The sequence below is a fragment of the Melozone crissalis genome, unplaced genomic scaffold, assembly GCF_028551555.1.
Source record: "Melozone crissalis strain CALT ecotype California unplaced genomic scaffold, PUWL_Pcris_2 ptg000036l_1, whole genome shotgun sequence".
Taxonomy (NCBI): domain Eukaryota; kingdom Metazoa; phylum Chordata; class Aves; order Passeriformes; family Passerellidae; genus Melozone; species Melozone crissalis.
Window position 1 is genome coordinate 9,100,842 of NW_026535814.1, and position 21,786 is coordinate 9,122,627.

The following is a 21,786-nucleotide window of genomic DNA, read 5'->3' on the forward strand; positions in this document are numbered from 1 at the left end:
TTGTAGCAGTTACATTGCACTAGAAATAGAGGCAGACCTCTTCAAGCATGATTTGTGGGAGACATGTTAGAGTGGGCCAGTTTTCATGAAGCACAGTATCCATGGTTTTAAAATCCAGACTATGAGGAATAATACTTCGGGTGTTAAAAAAAAAGAAGATATAAAAGCCCAAATTACTTGCAGAAGCAAATACCAACAGGTTTCTAGTCAGTACAGAAAGGGATATTTACAGGTCTTCATTAGAGTAGAAAGCACTACTGAAAGGTAGTTTTAGACATTATACATATTAATACATTTTAAAGTGATGAGTTTGCTGGTATTTGTTTTATTTTGCTCTGAGCTATCCCCAAGCTTCAGAGACCATAAGAGATCAACAACAGCATGAACAACATGTTTAATCTTTCAAAAAGATTACTTCAGTTTTGTCTCAGAAAAGGTAGGCTACATAGTGAAATGGATGAAAGTTCATCAGCAATTTTCCAGGTGACCAGTGCAATTCATAAACAATTTTACCCCTTAAATAAAATATCTAATTTGATTTAATCATGTTGTTTGAAATATTAATTGCCCCTTACTGAAATGCTCTTTAAAAATCTTGAAATTTTTACTAAAATTTCTTCCATTTTCTGAAGATGATGTAATGTAACACCTTCCACCTTTATGTAAGTAGTATCTTCCATGTTTTTAGTGAGGCTTATGTCTTCATATCCAGAATGTGGATCTGTCTTTTTTTTCATGCTTGCTAATACCAGTCATTTTGGAAAGGGCAGATTAGCAGCTTCATACACAGGAAGCAGGACTGCAAAAACTTGACAGGCCTTGGTGGCTGTTTGCTTTCGCCTCTCCCTTTTTCATGTATTGTTCAAATCAGACTCAACATCTCCCCCAAGGTCAAACATATGATCACATTTCCCCAGTCAAATCTCTCCTCAAGAGCTATTTCTATTGCAAAAAGTGAGTCAGCAAAATTTCTTTTATTTAAATATCTCAGAAATAGTCACTCACTTTTCACGGCCAAAGGATGAGTTTCTCATCATACTTGCTCTGGAAACTTTAGACAGAAAGTGAAGGGAGGGCGATTATTAGTTGTTCCCTTAAGTTTTATTTTCAAACTCAGCTGTTATAGAAGGGTTTGAGTAAAAACACAAGCTACAGAACCAGAGCTGACCCTCATAAGAATTCAAGGTGAACTGATAAAGTGAACCTGCCTCAGTCATGGCTCTCTCTAGGCACTGTTTTTGACAGCTCTACCATATGAACTTCTACACACGTATAAACAACTTCCACAAAAATGGGTAATGCTGAAGGTGAAAAGGCCACGTTTGTTCTAACAGTTCAAAATGGCTCACAGAGCTTTATAAGGTTCATTCATCCATCCATCCTGAGGCAACCACGCAAATGCTTCCTTACTGCCAACGCTAAGATGTTTCTCCAAAGACAGGCTGGAGATGGTAATAGAAGATACTACTTTGGATCATTAAAAAATTATTGCCAAAAAATTCGATCTGCAGGGCATGTTCAACTAAGGTGCACCGATTTTTTTTCGTATGAACAACACATTGCAAACAGAGACGTTCGTATCAAGGGCAGATGAAACTGCCCGGGAGCCGCCTGCGAGGGATGCCAGATCCCGGCGCGGGGCGTTCAGCCGAACCATCGCCAAGGTCAGGGAGGTTCTGCTGAGGCCGAGGGCCACCAGCCGGGGCCCCGACCGCCATCCCAGGCACAGACCACGCTCCCGGGGCGGGCTCTGCTGAGGCTCCCGGGCCGGGCCGGGGCGCTGGGCCCGGGGCCGGGGCGGTGCGGACCCGCCACGACCGGGCTGTGACGCCGCTCGCTCCCCGGACCCCCGCGGTACTTGGGGCGGGATCGCGCACCGAGTGTCCGGGCCGAGCCCGACGGTGCCGTCCGCTCGCGCCACGCTCGGTGCCGGCCCCGAGGGCTCTCACGCCGCGCCGCGGGGAGGTGGCGGGGGCTCGGCGGGGCGGGGGGAGGCGGTGCCAGGCGGGCGGGGCCCGGGCTCGGCGGGGCTGTGGCGGTGGCGGTGGCCGTGGCCGGGACTGGGCGAGTTGGAGCGAGCGGCGGCGGCGGTACAGCTGCGGCGGCAGCATGGCTTCGTCGCAGGGGAAGAACGAGCTGCTCTTCGCCGACTGGATGGCAGCGCTGCCGGGCAGCCTCCACAGCACTCCGCTCACCAACCTGGCCATCCCCGGTGGGTGCTCCCGGCTGCCCGCCCCGCGGCCGCCCTGCGCCGGGAAGGCGAAGCGCTCGGCGCGGTTCAGCGCTCCACGCTCTGGGGAGGCGGCGCGCCCCGGCCGTGCTGCCGCGGGGCTCCGCGGAGATCCCTTACCGCGCTGCCGCGGGGCTCCGTGCCCGTCCCTCGCCGCGCCGCCTTGCACTGCCTGTGGGAGTGGGTGGGAGCCAGCGGGGCAGGTGCGGGCAGAGGCGCCGGCGGGACGCGGCTCCGGCGGCCCCGCGCCGTGAGCGGCTGTGGGGCGGCGGGCGCGGAGTGCGCGGCTGTGCCTGGGGTCGGGGAGGGAAGGGAGCCTGTTCCTGTACCGCCGGACTGGGGTAGCAGCCCGAGCAGTAAACCTCGCCTAGGATCTAAATGCCACATACTGCCCCTTTCCCCGTAAACTTGTGCGGCGAGGTCGGTCGGAGCGGGGACGGACGCAGGGCTGCGGCTGCGGGAGGGGAGGCAGGCTGCGGCAGTGTGCGGCTTCGTGTCATGTCGCTGTCAGAAAACGCTCGATCTCAACACAATTCTAAATAAGATGAGGGATGGCAGGTGATGGTATTCAGACTACGAACTGTTTCCTGTCCTGCCTCAGTATTTTTTTTTTTGTAAGATTTTAAGTATGGTTGTAGACTTAGGCAAAATACATGTTAGAATGCAAACCAGTAATTGTTTCACATGATCTCTGGTTTGAAGGAGCACCTCAAGATTTCGCAAGACCTCCTTACCAGCATCTTTCCTCTCTAAGGTGTCTAACTGGAATGAGGTTTCAGAGATGTTGAAGCTCTAATGTCTTTTAAGCTTCTTATGAGAAATGTTTACTTCTTGCAAGTTTCGTGTAGTAGGTGCTCGTGTTACACCAGTTGTTATAGTACTAAAGATACTTTAGTACAATGTAATAGCAGCTGAAATTTGTGATAATGTGTTTTCTATAGTTTCATTTAGATGCAGGTGTGCCCTTCTAGAATTAAATGTCTCTTAGTTTCTTATGGTTTACACAACCTATATCTAGCATTTCACTGGCTACACTGAGTGTTGCTGTTGGTTGAATATATCCTGTATAAAATTGTGTCCCTCCAAGGCATAAGAACCCAGCATCTGCAATTGTTCCGCCAAATTCTGTTGGAGCTGTAAAAGTCTTCCAGTGTAATAACTTTTCATTAACCCACAAACTGTGGAATGCTCTTATGGAATATTGGCATGATGAGAAATTATTCTCTTTGGGATGCATGGTGTTTTTTCCGGTTAGATGTATTGTTTTAAAGACTTTTTCCAGGTTTGAGGAGAAATTATGAAACTTAACTTGCTTCCAGATGCAAAAAATTGCCTTTGTTATGCATCACCATTAAGTGACTTCCTTTACCGAAGGGAGCATCATGAGGCTGTTACTGGTACATCTATCTTACCAACATCTCACTGTTGCTCCCTTACTGTCCACAATTTTTTGAAGTGGACATTTCTCAGAGCTTTCTCAGTAATAATGCAAGCTTTCACACCTTGTTTAAATTAAAAACAAACAAACCAACCAATTTACAGTGGGCTGTTCTGGTTAATCCCAATATAGCATTTAACAGTGAGCAAGTTCTGCAGGCTGTAAGGGACAGAGACTGAGTCCTTACATTGGCAGAACTATTTTGTTCATGTAACAGCAATGCATGCAGACTTGCTTTTTGTGAAATTAGCAGAAAAACTTACATGATTTGAGTGGCGTAGCATTAAGACCTTTGAAATTTGTCCTTCTGTTAGTGTAAATTGACACAGACTTTTATCTGCCTGTCTCACTCTTAAAACACTAGGTTTGGCAAATAGAGCCTTATGGGGACGGTAGCAATATAGTTCATGTGAATTTTCCAGCTAGGGAGCATGGCACACAGACTATAGGTATCAGTGTAGTTTAAGCACTATCTTTTAACAGTAGACTTATTATTATATTCAACATGCAGTGTGGACATGCACAATAGTGAGGAAAAGGGCTAACATGGGATTGGTTTCATCCTTTTAGAAGAGATAACCTTTTGGACATTCTTAATATTTATATGAAAGTTTTCTCCCATATGTCTACAACTGAGCATTAATAACAGGTGCATAGTAGCTGTTAGCATGTAACTAGTATTCAAGTAGTTAATGCAAGGAATATGTGTAATCCAAACCTTCATGTGTCAAGGTGGCGTTAACTTGTGAATTTTTCACTGTTTTTGAAGTTAGTGTTTAAGAACTAAAATATTCATAGTATTTTTTTACGTTGTCTTTTTTTTTCCCATACCAAAAGAAGTTAACAGTACATTTTTTTTTCTGTTTTTTTCCAGCAGGATTTAAACTTCCCTTGTGCAGTAGGAATACTGATTTTGACCTTATTTCAGCTGGATGAAATTCAGTTCTGGAGCCAGAGTCCAACAATGCTAATGTTGAAGAAAACAAACTATTAGCTTGAAAATGTTAGAATGAATTTTCCATTACAAAGGGTGTTCCTCTGTATTAGGGGGGAAGTGTTGTTTTACGAATCATCAGTACATTTCTCATTGTCTAGAAGGAGGGCCTGGAACTGAGGTGATACACTCAGTTGTCTTTGCACAGACTTGCTTGTATTATTTTAGCTGTTGCAAAGAGAAGCACAAGTCCCATAATACTCTGTCGTGATTGTATTTAAACTATATTGTTGAAGGAATTTTCTGTTAATAATCTGTTTAAAAATTGTGCTCATACTCTTTTATTGTTCAGTTGCTAAGCTTATGCAGGTACAAATTTATACTATTTACCACTCCTTACACTTTTATAAATAACAAATCTGTGCTGGATTTTTCTCATATTTCAGTAAGTTCTTCTACTCATTCCATTCTCCACAGTTCAAGGTGGGTCCTTTTGTTTTCCCAACTGCAGGAACCCTCTAGATGAGACAGAAATCTCTAATATAGCTTGTGCCAGCTTTGTGGATCAGAAACTTTTCTATTTTAATTTCTTCCACATATGAGGATGATGCATTTTCTATGAGGTTTTTGTCTTTGTTTGAGTTGACTATGTCTGTGTTCTCTTATGCTGCAAGTGGCAGATTTTCCTCAAGTGATAATGGTAGCAAATAACAGTATACAATCTTTGGAAATTAGATGATCTGTTAGTTTCCAGAAAATGCCGCACAAATTTAATCTTCTAATGCTATGACAATTAGAAAAATGAAAGGATATATTCTTAGGACTTTGGGTCAAGGTGTACATCTTCTAGTGCTTGCAGACTGCCTCTTGTGTTAAAGCATCTGCCTGGCTGAGCTCTCAACAGTTTGTCTAAGAAAAAGGTGGAGGACAGTGGATTCTGGTCTTTGGGGGAAGGGTGTCTTTCAGTAGTTTATAAAATATGGCTTTGTCAGTGCCTGTGCTTCTTTGACCAGGGTAAGAAGTAGGTTTTTGGAGGCATTGCATGTTTATAGGACTGAAATCATCATGCTCCCAAGCTGAGGCGGAAAGGTGTGGTATGGAGAGCCTGTGTATTCTGCTGTGTCAATGCACCTGCCTTAATCTGAGCTGATCATATCAGTTACATGCAGTGCAGTAAATAGACATCAGTAGGCAGCATTTTCTTATGAATTGTTCCACTTACTGATCAATAAACTTTCTCACTGACAGTCTTTAAATATGTGTCTAGTTTAATATCAGAGTCTTTGTATGAATAATTTGTGCAATCATTGTTGCCTTTTCTCCTGGTGCTAATATTCCAAGACTCTGAGAAGTCCACGAGAATAATTTATGATTGAAAAGAATATTTTCTTCCATAAATAACTCATCCCTCCACCAAAACTGGTACTAGCCCAAGATTCTGCCATATGAGCAGTCATGATGCATGCTAGGGCCATGTCTGTAAAGTATGGGTAAAATCTTTTGAATGAATTTAAGACTCAGAATATCTCTTGAGTGCATAACTTTCTGGAGCTGTGATTATTCAGGCTTTTGTTTCTGATTTCCTTGTGCAGATGAAACCTGTGACCTCAGCATATGTTCTTGTTGCTTGAAAATGCAACATGAACATTACAATTCTTGTGAAAAGTATTTTCCTAGGACCTCTTTGGCTTCTGTCATTTTTCAGATGGGATTTTAATTTTTTTTTAATTTTGACATATAACTTTCTTTGTCCATCAACTGGAAAGCAGTTGCTAGACACCGCAGAGCTAGCTTGGCTCACCTCAAATAAGAAGCGTCAGGTGGAATTTTTTAGTACTACCCATCTTTAGAAAAAGGCTCAGAGACTTGAAATTTCTATTTCCCACTATCATCATACTTTGCAAAGAAAGACCAAGACCTCATAGGGAGTTATTTCACAAAGAGGAGGATGTGTAGTAGAGTCAAATATCAAAGATGTATTAGGATATTGAAGATGGTTGGGGGAGACTTGGGAGAAGAAAGTTAGTGCAAGTGGAATCTTTTGGCCTTTTTTGTGAACAATAGCACTGCTGTGTTAACAGAACAGGTCTGTTTCAAATACTTTAACTTCCATTGTAATAACTTGCAAATGTTCAAGTGATATTTTGTTTCTTGGATAGACATTTCCCATTCTCATTCCCTTAGGGAAATTCTTTCACCTTAAAAAAGTCTAGAAGTTCTTCCTTTTAGTTACATAGACACACAGCATTTTCACTGTTTAAATGTTATTAGGAAACTCTTTAATTTTGATCTTGAATAGCCAATGATTTGGATTTGGCTGAAGAATGAAGGGTGATTGTCTTTGAGATGTGGGATCTGTTTCAGCCTTTTCTGTCTGCTCCCGGCCAGCAGAATACCTCTGCTTCACTTGGGTCCAATTTTTTTCTGTACAAAATTAGCTTTGCCTAGAGCTCTAAACTGATGATACAGGTAAACTTATAAATAAAACTATAATGTAAGTCGCCCATTAGCTTTTGACATGTATATGTACCTGGAAGAGTTCTTTCTTTTCTGCTGTGCGTTGCACTCAGTTTTCAGTGGTTTTCTACCAGAAGTAAGTACCTTATGCTTTCTTTTTTTCTGATCAGAAAATGAGCAAATATCCTTACAACTTTTCTTTAGGATAGCTCTGTTTTAATTTGTTGACGATCTTTTTAAATCAATCACTTTTATCCACAAAACAGTTTCTCACTGGCCTTGCACGTGTTAATGTGTCATTTCCAACCCTTTCAGAAATATTTCTGTGTGATACAGTTTCCTGTGGCATTCGCCATTAATTTCTCCTGCTGTGACATGTTTCTAGCACACACAAAATAAAGCTGTTTGTTTACTCACACTGCCGTAAAAATCAAACAGTTCGAACCCTTCGGTTACTTGCCCATCTGCTACCAGAGGTAATTCGAAACTGCCTTTGCTTGGTTTCCCAACAGGGGCTGTTTATTAATCCAGCCATCTCTGTCCACCGTGTCTCCTGCGGCTCAGTTCCAGCAGAACTGCCTTGCATCCTGCCACCGTGGCAGGTGTGGCAGAGGGAACAGCTTTGTTGCCATCTGGAATTATTTCTGTCTTTCCAACTCAATGAACTGCTGGGGTTTTTAATCTCTTGTCTGAAAATTTCTTGACTGTTCTGTGTATCCAAACTGCCCTTACCTTCTGACAGTCCTAAACTTTGTGTTTGGTGTGTGTTTTATGTTTGGTAATTTCCTATGGTTCTTACTATACAGCAACTTGAACTCTTGTCTTTCATGCAAAATGGATTTTCCTTTGAAGATGCTCAACTGTGACGTGCCCTCAACTGTGTAAGTAGTTTAAAATGCAGATCCTAGGTAGACAAAGTTTTGCAGACTGTAACTTTAAACCCCCTAAGAGTGCTGTGCAATCTCTTCTACTGTTCTGTATAGAAATAATAATTAAAATGCACACTACTTTTTAGAAATTAATTGTATGCAATTTATATAGCATTCAAATATAATGTATATAATTTATTTATATAGTATTCAAATATAATGTATATAATTTAAATAGCATTCAGATTTAGTAGACAGATTTCTGTTTGACTGTTCTGCTCTTCAAAGAGCAGCCAGTTCCAGGGAGAATAACTTTAATTCCCATCTTACCCTTTCTTCAAAGTAGCTTGAAATTATAGGTTTGAGAACAGATCTCCTTGTGCAATCCCTACAGTATAGCCCTTGGGACACTGCAAAAAATATAATTGGTAAAAAATGTGGTTCAAAGTCTGAAGGTTTAGATTTTAATCTAAATTTTTGCAAAGTTGAATGGTTTTTCATTTGACCTACTGTAGCAAACCTTGGTTTAATCTTTTCCATTACTTTGAACAGCTATATAGTGTCAGCTAATAATGATACGTAAAGGCCGAAATATGCAATTTCATTTTAGAAAGTCCCGGTTTCTATTTTTCTGTCTATTTTAACACCATCTCAGTTTTCACCATAATCTAATTTGAAACAAATTGCTAAAACAGTTTTCAGATGCTTTGCCATTTTTTGAAATGGTGTCTCAATATTTAAAAAAGTTAATCTTTGGCTCATCCAGTCTCTTACCTGGTTAGCTCACATACCTCATGCTTAAATATTTAGTGTTTCAACTATGAAAATAAAATGTTGTAGAGTACTTTTAAAAGATAGAGGATGTAAAGAAGAAACAGATTTCCTTTGTTTTGGTTCCAGGCTTTGCTGCCTTCTGTGTATGTCACTTAGGATGTGTCAGATGATTGGAGATACATGCCATGTACTGCTGCCATCAAGGCAAACACCTATCTATGAAGTCTACTGCATTATGAATTTTGCTTGTAATTTAAAAAAGCCAGGATAAAGGTCACTGAACTAATCTAGCCTTTAATAAATTCTGTAGCCATTTTTTTAACTGAACAAACTCCAGTGAGATGAATAATATACTTCATGCTTTACATTGTTGTCATGCTGTCATCCATAGTAGTTTTGTGTTTGAATAGAAATTTTTTTTAATCCTATTAAACCCTCTTCTTTATATATTGGCAGCTTGGTTTTATAATTATGAAAGGTTTCTAAACTGGGATTTAAGTGAGAGTAAGAAAAATGTAGAAAAGGTGAGTTACATGTAGTGCTGTGCAATCAAATTGATGCTTTAGAGCCTCAAAGGTTATTAGTTTGTTAGCTTTGCTAAATCCTGCTCTAATCTCAAGGAGCCCACTGATACCGAGGCTGGCCTTGCTCTTAGGAAGCTGGGTTAGGAAGTCTGCTCAGTGGGTTATGGAAAATTTCACTGACCCCTAGGCTGCACTTTGGAAGTAAAGTTGTTTTGTTTTATACTGCAAAGCTCACAAAAGCTTTTGGTGGAGTTCTGCTTTCCATCCATTGTGCATACTACTCAAAAGTTGCTTTGTCAATGGAGAAGTTTGAGCAGGTGCTCATTCTGGGTGCTAACACAGGAATCCCAAGAGATTGCTGTTTTAGGTTTAGTCTTCTTTCTTTCTGTTGAAACTCTCAGAATTTGCAACACTGTTCTAATTGTGTAGCTCATGTTCACGAATACTGTATCAGAAGCCATGCAAGCTGGGGTAGTGGTCTCTTGTATCTCATGTGTGAGGATGATTTTCATGTATTCCTATCATGTGATCAAAAAATGGGAAACACTTGGATGGGTTCCCTGAGACTTGAAGTGCCTGTATCTCCAAGGGGGCCCATCTGTGTGTGGTGGGCAGATCAGGAGATCACTTTGAAGCTGCTGCAGGAGGCAGTTGCCAGTTACTTTTTCCATTGCTGGAAAGCAATGAAGATTGTGTTGGCACTCAGCATGGCACAATGGTAGGAGTAATTCATTCACTGGGGTGAACAGGCTGGATGAAACTGGTTTTGGACAGAAATTCCCAGTTAACCTAAGCCACAAAAAGGGGGAGGATATTAATTGGAAGAGGAGAAGATCTAGGTTGGACACTGAGTAGCAGATGCTGTATTTGTCTGTATTCATCTGCATCCTCCTTGCACTAATAAAATCACTTTTAAGGGGTTGCATCAGTATTTTTTTTTTATAGATTGGTATGTATTTGGTATATATTTTGGTATGTTTAAATTCAGGACACTTAGACCATGTGAATCCAAACCTGGAATTGTCTGTTTTGGACCATGTTTATGTGTTTGTTTGTTTGTTTTGTTTTGTTTTTAATGCTTTAATCTTCCATCCACCTTGTACAGTTATCTCACCATTTCCATGGTTGAAGTGAAACTTTGCCAGTGGTATGGAAATACGCAGTTTTGATGAATTGTAATCTGCAAAGCATTGCTCAGTTGGAGTTCTGCCTTCCTCTGCTTCTGGTGCAAAATTGACAGCTGTTCTTCTTTCAAATAGGAGAGATCACCTCAAAACAGGTGCTGTCCATGATGGGAATGGGGAACACATGTCTAGACATGCTCAAGGCTTATCTAGGAGTGCAGGCTCTTGCTGTGAGCGAGAGCTGGACTCCTGCCGTTAGCCAAGTGTTATTTAGTCCGTGTGCCGAGAGAGTGTTTTGAGAAACACTTTATAAGTTGACAATACATAAGGAGAGAACAAGCCAGCTTCTGTAATTTTTGGATGTATAATAGGGGAAACAAGCCAAGGGACACTGTGAAGGACGTGAACTGCACATGTACAAATGAATGCTGTTGCTTCTGGTGTGCATGAGGCAGGATTTCCTTTAGAAATCACAGTGTGGAATATGGAGAAAACTGGGATTTCTACGATGAATTTTAATGAACTGGCCAGCAATGCTTCAGACTCTCCTTGCTGAAAACAGTGTACAAACCAATAAAACTAACACTGACTTCTTTGAGAGCTTAAGATGATGCCGTTTTTCTGGTGCTGCAGAGAAATGGTTGGCTTTTGTGCCATTATGTATTTGGCCCTGTCACATCCTCCTGCTCTACAGGGGTCAGAACAAGCCACTGTAAGGCTGGGTGATCTGGTCCGTGTTGGGATTTCAGTTCCTAGCTGCTTATTAATATGCTTTGTACACCACAGAATTCTTACTGGTTCCTTTGAGGCCACATCCTTCACGCAACCAAGAGTAATCGATGCTATTGGAAAGTGACTTCAGTTTTGCAGGAGAGCCCTGTTTGTATCTGGATTGAAAAAGGGTTAAAGTGGGTGAAGGTGGAGGTTTAGGACCAGGGAGAAGTGCTGTGTTGAAGGTACATCAAAGGTGCAGTAAGTTCAGTGCCTTGGCTCTGGTATCATCTCTGATCTATATCACAGAAGAGGCTTAACGACCATGTGAGAAAAAAGAGATATTCCCCTCTATACATATCCCTTTACTCTTCTGGCCTGTGTACTTTTCGAAACTGGATTTTACCTTTTTTCAGCATGGCTCTCTCAGATATGCTAAGAGAGATAAAGTTTCTTAATCTTCAAGCCAGCTATCTTAGGCTGTGAATTACCTTGAATTTTCCCATGGAGAAAGATGATGATGGTGTTTTGTTGCAATTTTTAGGGTTTATTAATTGGTTTTGTATTTCAAAAGGTATACAGAAGTGCTGATAAATAAATTAAATTCCCTGAAAGCAGCTTCTCCAAGTCAAGTGAGAGATAATGCCTTTTCATTTTGGAATTGCTATTGTCTACAAGAGCATTCTGTTCTTGCAATGCAGAAGCCAAGAAGCAAAATGCAATCCCTTTTATATCTCACTTTCCATCACGTGTTACTTCTGCTCTGCCTTAAGAGTGGGATACAGGGCAGAAATACTTAGAGAATATGTAAAACCAATAGAGATATGGAGAAGTATTCTAATTGGAAATGACACTTGAAAGTAAGTGGAGATAGGATAACATGCCTGTTTTTCTGTCTGCTAGATTAAAACAGTGCTTAAAAGACACTATATATGACAAAATAATGTTTTTTTAAAATTTGCACCAACTTACAGACAAACCAGGAAAGATCCAGGGTAAAAGAAGAGAACTACTGTGTTTGCAGTGAACATTTTTTCATAAGTTCTACTCAGTTCATGGTTTGGGTGCCTTTTTTTCCTTCGGATTAATTTTCAGCAGTTTTTTTAGATAACAGGATTCACTCACAAGAGGAGAAATTTTAACATGAATCTAACTGAGTCTGGTTTTCCACTGCCTTATACCATGTGTAAATGCAGATCTGTATGAAATGTCACTAAATTAGAGCAATAACTGTATTTTTACTTTGTGCACTATGTAGGGTGGAACTGAGTCTGCTTCAGTTAGCTCTTGATGAATAAATTGCTCTGAACAGCTGAAGAAAGCAATGCTGACTAGATGATGAACTTAAATATGGCCCGCTAAAATACCCACTGTAATGCATGTGTCAGAAAGAAAAGTACTAGCTTATGTTGCTTATAAGTGAACCATTATTAAATAGCTACATTAAAGAAAAAATAATCTATCTTCAGAGTGAAAAAAGTCACAAGATTTACAGTTCAGCTTTATCCAAAATTTCCATTGTCTTTGCTAATGACCTAAACATAAAGCAGGGAACAGCAAGAGATAAGCAAGTTTGGGGATTTTACCTATTGCATGGCAAAATCAGCTGACACATACACTGTGATGACTAATGGTGCTAGATCAAACCCTTATGTACAGAAAAGGAGGAAATAGCATATAGTCTAATTGATTATTTTGAAGCTGAAATACCACTAAGTAACATTTTGCATTTTATCTGTATTGTAATGGTGTTTGAGGTAGCAGGCCTTTCACAGACTTGCTCCTTTTTACTGTAGAAAATATGGTGCATTAACATTTATTTGTAATAATATGCTTTAATATTTAGACCAAAGTATTTCAAAGACAAGGCGACTTATTTTCAAAGTTTCAACATATCTTTTAAGATGCTGACGTAATTGAAGTCTGGAGAACTCTTGGAACTACAGTAAGTAAAGGTTGAAATTTCTGGGTTTTGTCTCCCAAAGATGTAGTGATTTTTTTCCTGGAATTACTATGGAATTGAGATAGGCATTGAAACAGAAAATACTCTTCAAGAAAGGGCTTTAAAATTTGGATTATTTGAGGCTGCATATGGTTCTTTCATAATAGCAGTATTGCTCTGTTTTCTGAAGCCCTGGAACACCAAGGGTCATCATACCTCTTTTGAACAGCTTCTTCCAAAAGACCAATTCCTTTGGTCTCTGGTCTAGGCTGGATTTTCATGTTGCATTGCTGTGTGATGGCTTGAAAATACATATTTTAAATTATGGTGGGGAGAATAGAAGAGTAGCTGTCAAAAACACTACGTGGATTTCTGTATTGCATTGAAGATAAGGATTTATGGAGTTTTTGATACCTGGACTGGGCACTGAGAAGAGTAGTAGAGCTGGAGATCCTTGAGACATCACAGTGCAAGTGATCAGGCATGGCGACTTTGACATTAGTCCTGCCGAGTTGATACAGGTCTATACCAGCATGTGAAAACACCAGTGACTGGTGGTGGGGCTGATCTGGGACAGGGCTTCTGAATTCTGCCTTTTGCTGATGCTTGAGCCAAAGACATAGGCTTAAAGCTTGTCAGAAAAAAATGGTCAGAACATGGAGAGTGTGTGCATGTTTTATCCATCTCCATAGCCTTCGTATTAAACACAAATTATAAAGGACTCATTTTTCTCTATCATGACAGGATGTTTTCTATGTTTTGTTGACAGGAAAACTAAATTACTTGATTAATATAAGGGATGCTGAGGCATGAATAGAAAATGAATCTGTGTTTCATAGATCTTAATTTAGTGACTTGACCTTTAAGCCATTCGTTTTCCCAAACATAGAGGAGAAAAGCTTCTTTTGACAGCAGATACATCAGGTTTTTTATGTTTTGTACCTGAGATTTGTGTGCTTTGCACTATGTCATACCAGCAAGGAAAGGAAACATTTTTCACAGGAAAGGAACATGTGCATCAGATCTGATGGCATGCAGAGTACTGCATTGCATCACTCACCTCTCAAGTGGTGTCAGAAAAGAAGGACCAGTCAGAGATGAAACCAGGCTGCAAAAAAAAAAGTGGTAAGTGGTTTGGCCTGGCCTCACTTGAGAATCAAATAAAGGGTTACAGCAGCTGCAGCTAAACTGGAGGCTTGCAAGCTCTGCAGAGCAAGGGAAGCCAGTTAGCAGCCCATTCTTCTGAGTTACATTCGAGGTTGCATGTGCTGTCTTGGAGTTATATGCAAGCACTGCCTCAGCCTGCACTGGATGTTCCCTAGTGGCATCTGGCAGCGCTTCTTCCCCTTTCAGTCTGGGAGCCACAGACAGGTGGTTTTTATCTGCGTCGTGTGGAGTTGTTTCCTGATGTGAAGGTTGTTAAGCAAGTTGCATATTGCTGTAATCTTTAATGTATTCTAGTGGGGAGAGAGGCAGGGTGTGAGCACTTGGAAGCCTCATAAGCAGTGCCTGAAAGCATGAAGGCACCAGTATTTTCATTCATGCTCCAAAATGATGCAAGAGAGAGAATAAAGTGAAAAAAAAAGAAATAAATATTCTGAAGGCTGGAGGGATGCAGATGAGCCGTTTAGGTTACTACCCTAAATCTTTGCCTGGAGATTTGGGGGTGAGCACTGCCAGATTTAGCTCCATCTCTTTGCAAAGCACTGCTTCAGAAAGCATCTAGAGCATAGCCCAGGAGTCTTTTGTTGGCTGATTTTGCTTTGAAGACTTCAGCAAAAGTTAAGAAAAATGTGTGCTCAGAAAGAGGGACACAGGTATTAATTACACGACTGTTGGGGAAAATAAGTGAAATTTACAGTAACAAGGCCCACACTTTACTGCTAAATAACAGGATATACCAGGCATTTCACCAGCTGCTAAGTTTTTTGTGGGATCTGAAAAAACTATTTTACTTCTGCTGTTCTTATGTGTGTTCCAAAAATACGCATTGCTGCGATACCCTGTCTAATAAATTTTGTACTCAGGACCCCTGTTTGGAGAAAACCATCTATATAACATTGCAGCCCAGGCCTTATTTAAAAAAAATGTGAGTGTGAGAGAATTTGCTGTGAAGTTTGAGTAAAGTGAATGGTAAACCATGCAGGTGAAAGATTTCTGCAACTCACAGCAGAAGGGGGCTGTGTTCTGATTATTTGGTGCTGCGATCAAGCAATGTTGCAGTATGGAAATACTTTATGAATGCCAAGCTTCGATGTATAAAGTGAAAACTGTTGACAATTTTTTTTTATAGCTTTTAATTTTTTATAACTTTAATTTCAATCAGAATATCAAATTACTGAAGCCCTAAAAGGATGTTTGCCAGTAGGCCTTTGCCTACTGTTAGACACTTCCTGCTGCTCTTCTTGGCAATGAATTCATGATTTCAGAAAAATAAGCTTCAAGGAATTTCTTTGGGGATGAAGAGCAAGGCTGATTAATGACTTTGTCAAAGCAACAGGTTAAAATTTCTTTACAGTTGTCCTGTTGTGCGTGACACTTCCTAAAATATCCAGAATAAATCTTGGTAGCAGTGTTTGCAGTCAATCTGAATGGCTGCTGGTGAAGGCAGCACTGAACTGCTAAAACTGAGTACTGAACATGGCGCTTCTTCATTGCTGCAATGTTTGGGTCCTGTTTTAATTAATTTTTTTTTTCACTAACAACCTAGCTGATAACAAGCTCATTATTGAAGCATATACAAGGAAAACCAATGTAAAGAGGCACATGAAAAAAGCAGCCTGTATTGCATCACAGGGAAATGGACTTGAGTTGGATAAAAATAAACGGAGAGTCAGGGTTGTTTTTTTTTTAAGGGGGATTTTAAGCATGTTAAATTCAGGAAGAGACTTGGAGGGTGGCAAAAGTGAGTATTATGGCAGGTGAGGCAGCTGGGAAGAAATCACCACTGCTGTTGTTATCCTCTGTTGGGGTTTGAAAAGACAGGTGTCTGCTAAGGAGGGCAGGAGCCGCTCTTGAAATGAAAAATGTAAACCCCCTCCATCTGAATTATTACAGTTTTGAAATTAAAGCGCTTTCAAGCAAAGATATGGGAGTAGGAATAACAGTTCTTTATTAGGAAAAATAAAAATGCAGTAATATGAAACAACACTGACAAAGTGAGAATACAACCTGACACCCTGTGGTAGTAGCCCAATTAAATGGTGGTTGCAGCCCTCCTGCAGTCACAGGTGTGGTTCTGTTGAAGCAGTGATCCTGTAGAAGGGTGTAGCTCTTCTCTGAAGGTCCAGTGGTGGTGTAGATGGGCCTGGTCTTCCTCTGGGAATCCAGTGGGAAAAGGCTGCCTGTGGTGTTCCAAGGCTCAGATTGTATCCAGGTGGGAATGCTTGGCTCCTCCCCCTGGGCAGAGCATCTCCCAATGGGATGATGTAATTTTATCAGTCACACAGTGAGACTCAATGGCCCATGAACAGAAGATATATCTGGAGGGAGAATTGGTAATGGAAGAGATAAAGAAAACTGCCCCACCTGGTTCTAACAGGTGGCCCAATTAACAGAGGACGACTGCCCCACCTCTAACAGATGGCAATAGAATGCACACCCCTAGGTATATCTTGCATTTGCAACCTAAGACAGCCATGTGCTCAGAACTGTGATGGTTAATGAAGAGGAGGTGGGTCTGGTGTGGTTGCAAATCAGATGTGGCATTCACAGAATGAGCTGAGTTGGGAGGGACTGGCAAGGCCCTGCACAGGACCATCCCTAAGAATCACATGTTACGCTGCATGTGGATAATGTCAGATGGATCCCAGGAGCACTGGCTGTCGTCTGTTGCAGCTGATGCACCTGTCTGCTGCACGTTGTCAACATGTTGGTGAAGTTTACTCATGAGGAAACTCTCCACAAAACACTTCCAGAAACTTCTTAAGAGATGAAAAATGTTCATCCATGCTTTGTTGATTTCTCTTGAGTTGCGATTACTTTCTAGCAGGAAGCATTTAGAAGTAGTTTAGAGAGTAGCAATTAAGATGCATTTATATTTCTTTATCAGGGACAAGTTTGGAAGAATATTGTAAATTTAGAGACTTTGCTGCTAATCCAGACTATGGGTGACTTGTCACAGCTGTTGCTGTATAAAACTTGATGCTGTGAATGCCTTGGTAAATGGTTTTCCCATACCATATGAGAACTCTGGGCAGGCATTGGAAGACTGAATTTTTGTACATGACTTGATTTGTTCCCTGAGCTCTTCTTTGCAGGGGGCATCTTAAGCTCTATCAAAATGCAGTACTCTTTTATAGTGAAGTTTTGTGATGAGTATCTCTGTCTGGTAAAGAGCCAACGTCTGTGACCATGGAGCCTGTGTCTGGGTTGTTGTGCGTGTGGCAGAATCTGAACCAATTGAATTACAGCCTGACAATTATGCAGAAGTCACTACTTAACAAGCAGCAAATCTTGCATTCTTTTCCTCTTACCAGTGAGGTGTCGTATATGTTTATGCTATAACTGGAGGATGACAACCTCCAGCTGGGCCTTAATTAGTCATTGCTGTAACTCAGTGAAAAGTAAATTTATATTTTAGTTATTTGCTGGAGTCAAAGCACATTCTTTTCTAGAAGAAAATGTAAAGTAGGGAAGACGCAAGAAAATATATTAACAATTAAAAGTAATGCTACTTTTCAATATGCAGATGTACTTTGAGGTTAGCTGTCCCTGACCCATGGGACACACCTGACCACATACTGTATCAGACAGTTCCCTAGCTGTTGTCTGTAGCTCACTTCCCATCAGATCTCAGCTGGCTCAACTATTATTTTTGGGTACTACCTACACTGTTGTTGCTCTCTGGCAGCATCCTTAAGCCCTGCAAGATCCAGACAGAAAATCTGATCTCTCCATGAATTGTTCTGGGGTGCTAGTCATGTCTTGTGTTGTAGAAATACTTCCATAAGATTAACGAAAGATCTGGTGACGCAGAAAAAATGGCTAGTGTCCCCCTCTCTGAAGCTTTTCTTGTAATATGCACTGAAAAATAATTCCTGTTACTTTAAATTTGCACAGTTTCTGAATATGTGCATTAAAATGCTGGGATACATATTGGGGAGTCCACTTGATACCAAATTATCATCTTCTTTTTTAGGCAGTGATGCTGACTTTCTGAGCTGTCCCTGTATCTGCAAATGAAAGAAAGAACCAAGCCAAAACCCCACAATCACCACAGTATTTGTTACTCTGTTCATTCTGCTTGAACAGCCCTTTCACCTTCAATGCAATCCTCTTTTTACTCTCATAAAGGCGTTATGGCTTTCAAAGTGTGTTTGAGGTCCAGGTATGTGACACTGTAATTCTGTATAAATGTATGTTTTCTGCCTATGCTGTGCTCCATAATCATAGTTCTCTGGTTGTCTGGAAAGAGGGTATTGCTGTTTAGTATGTCAAAGCTGAATTTGAAAGCCTTAGGAAGAGCAAATGATGAGGAATTGCTTATCCCAGCTAAAGGGAAGAGGAGGAGGCTGGGGATACCAGGAGAAGATGTTGAGATCTTTGCCCTGCCTGTGCATTTCAGTCTGTATCCTTGGGTGCCAGTTGAAGATGATGTCCTGTAAGTTGTTCCATGAGCTGTCCTTTTAAAGCTTTTAATGACACATTTTATTCCGATACTAGAAATTATGAAATCCTGAAGAGACCATTTGCTACATTAAGAACATGAAGAAAGTTGGTGTTAGAGACCCTGTGAGAGTCATATTTTTGATGGAGCTGTCTCTTCCTACAGGGTATGAAAATGTTTCTGAGTCTGATTAAAGAATATGAGCAATGATTTTTCAGAATGGCTTTCTGGTAGGATTATAACTATCACAGCATACTCTGGGGGTAGTCAAGAAGTGAAATATAAATGTCATTTTTCTCCATATATATTCAGCTTGAAATTAAACTGTTTTTACCGATGAGACTGCTAGAACAACTGAAAGATTGAGAAGAGAAATCTGTTAAAAGTGAGATCAGAGTTCTTTCCAGAAAAAGCACTCCATCTTAGTATGAGGTTTCAGGATTGCTGTAGAGTCTATTAAATTGAATTATTCCATGGCTTGAACTGATTTCTTCCATGCAAGGCAACAGTCCAGCATCAATAACCATTACCTCTTGTGGCCTTAGAGGTAAAGCAACCTTGATCTGAAATGCCTTTACTGTTGTTGTCCGTTTTCCAGTAAATGCTGTATTGTGAGGAAAAGAACTTGGAAAGTAACAAATGCGTTTCTTCATCCACAGTTGACGAAAAACTGCAAAAAAGGAATATTCCATTTGGGACGGATTGTAGGCATTCTCTCATTCAAAAATGATAAATTTCTTGTTGAAAGCTTCCTTTCTGTGATGTCTGAAATACAGATTATTTTTTAAATTTTGTTTTTAACTGCTTATGTTTCATATTTCAGTTTTTTATGAGTATGGACTTAGATCAGAAACAGGAGTCGTGGGACGGAAACTCCTGGCAAAGAGCCAAGATGAGCTGGAAATACTCAATATTCAAGAATTAAAGTGTATTTCCGCCTCCAGTGTTTTAAAGTTACTTCTCTTGTGGAGATAGCTGTTGCAATCTATGTTTGTTGAACAGCCTATTCTAATATGATTTTGGTGTGAATCTATTGATTTTGTCTGTTAATCCCCTTGGGTTTTTCTGTTCTGTAAACCAACCATGTAAAATTACTTTTCTCTAAAATACTACCTTTCAGGCACTCTTGAACAATAGAATGTGTAAGTGTAGATTGATAGTTGAACACACATAAAAAATTAATGTTATTTCTTAGTGACTTAAATAATACAGGAAATATTTTTTGAAATGGACATGTCGTGTTAATTTAGGTATTACAAAAGTAACAAAAGTAAACCTTTTTCTGTTACCTACACGTCCTGGAAAGTGTTATAGTCTCACCACTTTGCAGAGATTTCTGTTGGAAACCAAACCATTTTCACTACTTTTTATTAAATAAATAAAATTTTTAAAAATTCTTCAAGAGATGGAGGCTACTTCTGGCAGGGTTATGAAAGGATATTTCACCGCAATGCCAATTTTACTGTCTTCTTCAGGAAGAGTATCACCTAGATGACTAAATAATTGCTTCACCCGTACATGCCCTGAAGCACTGAATCGTTTTTTGGCCTTTAGGAGCAGAAATTGGGTTTTTAGGAGCCAGAAGCAGGCAGTGATACCTGAAAATATTCAATTAGACATTATACAGAGAGTATGTAGGCCGGGACAAAATTGCTCTCCAGACTGAACAAGGAATAGTAGTTGTGGAACAGTTAATCAAGGACATTTAATCATGGCTTCAACAATTTCTTATAACTATTTTTTTTCTTACTTTATTTCTTCCCTTCATAGTTATTAGACTTAATTATTTGCTTTGCATAACAGATAGTGTAATCACATTGACTTGCAGAATTTTTGTTTTCTGTAAACTTATTGTCTTTTCACCTTAGTTGTGATATTTTTTCCTCTTCAATATTTTAAAAATCAAACTTTTATAGCATTGGAATTAGGTGCTCTATCTTCTAATCCTTTTTTGGAAGAAAAAAGTAATGTTTGTTAAGGGTTTTTCTTTGGATTTTTACATTCCCTGCAGCAGAGTAAGATGTCAAATATGGACTGTTTAGAATGAATTTATAAACATAGACTGCAGTGGGGTAGATGGGGTTAGACAGAACAAGGTATGGCAATAAGGAAACACATTATTCTCAGCAATACTTTCTATTCAGTTTTTCTGTCTAAAGTATGATCCTTTCGTCATCAGGATTGCTTAGATCGAGCTTTGTTCTCAAAATGTTTTATAGAAGCTTAATTCTAAGTGTTTACCCATGTGCTCAAAACAGGAAAAGTCAGAATGTGAATAGGGTGCAGTGTGACTGTGACCCTTGTTCAGTAGCTTACAAACATTTGGGAGGTACTAAATTAAAACTACAAAAAGGTCCTTCTTGAATGCACTGACCAAGTGAACTTCCCTGAACACTTGCCTAACATTTCTCACACAAAACAATTGTGTGGGACAACAATTACTGTGAGTTTACTTACCACTGCCCATAGGAGAATAAATTGATGAATCTGACTGATTAATAGGCTGCAAAGTTCAGACAGTACTATTAATCCCAGCCAAATTCACTATTTCAAAGCAAACTGTGGACTAAGATACATAATATGAACAGTGAATCCTATTCCTGGAATGTGAACAGCTGAGCTTTGACATAATGAATAAATGCATACAAGCCATATAAAGACAGGGAACCTTTTTAGTAGGTGATCAGCAGAAGAGTAAAGTTAATGAAAACATTTTAAATTCCTTGTTTATGACTAGCACTGGTGTCAGAAGAAACAAATATCTGTATGTATTTTCAGGCTTCCACTTTTTTAATATCAAGTGAAGATTAACAAAATGCAAATATTTTTCTGTGACATGATGTCTTTAAAAGTGCTCTTTGGGATTTTGGCTGACTTGCTCAGGTAATATGGATATCTGATTTAACTTTCATGGAACTGGTAAAAGTTCCAATTTGAATTTCTAAATGCATCTGGAATTCATGAAACCATGCTTTCAAGAAGTCGGAGTTAGGTCACTGCTGAGGTCCGTGAACATGTTGCCCTAAGCTGACCCACTTGAACCTTAAGCAAATACATGTGGGCTCCCCTGTGGACAGAATTTTTTATGTTTTCAAGACATTTTAAAAGTGACCCCATTTTGTGACCATGTTCAGGGTGTTTCTCTCTTCCTAATGCAGGGCGGATTACAGTCTGT

General features: G+C 40.0%; 1 protein-coding gene across 2 annotated transcripts in view; it reads left to right on the forward strand.

Moving 5' to 3' along the window:
- Positions 1 to 2,069: 2,069 nt before the first annotated feature.
- The window catches only part of PLCXD3 (phosphatidylinositol specific phospholipase C X domain containing 3), an 80,978-nt gene continuing 61,261 nt past the window's right edge, over positions 2,070 to 21,786 (forward strand). For both annotated transcript variants that reach the window (XM_054283463.1, XM_054283464.1), the window contains exon 1: positions 2,070 to 2,212. In XM_054283463.1, the coding sequence (XP_054139438.1) occupies positions 2,110 to 2,212 (103 nt within the window). In that variant the 5' untranslated portion in view covers positions 2,070 to 2,109. The remainder of the gene's footprint in view (positions 2,213 to 21,786) is intronic.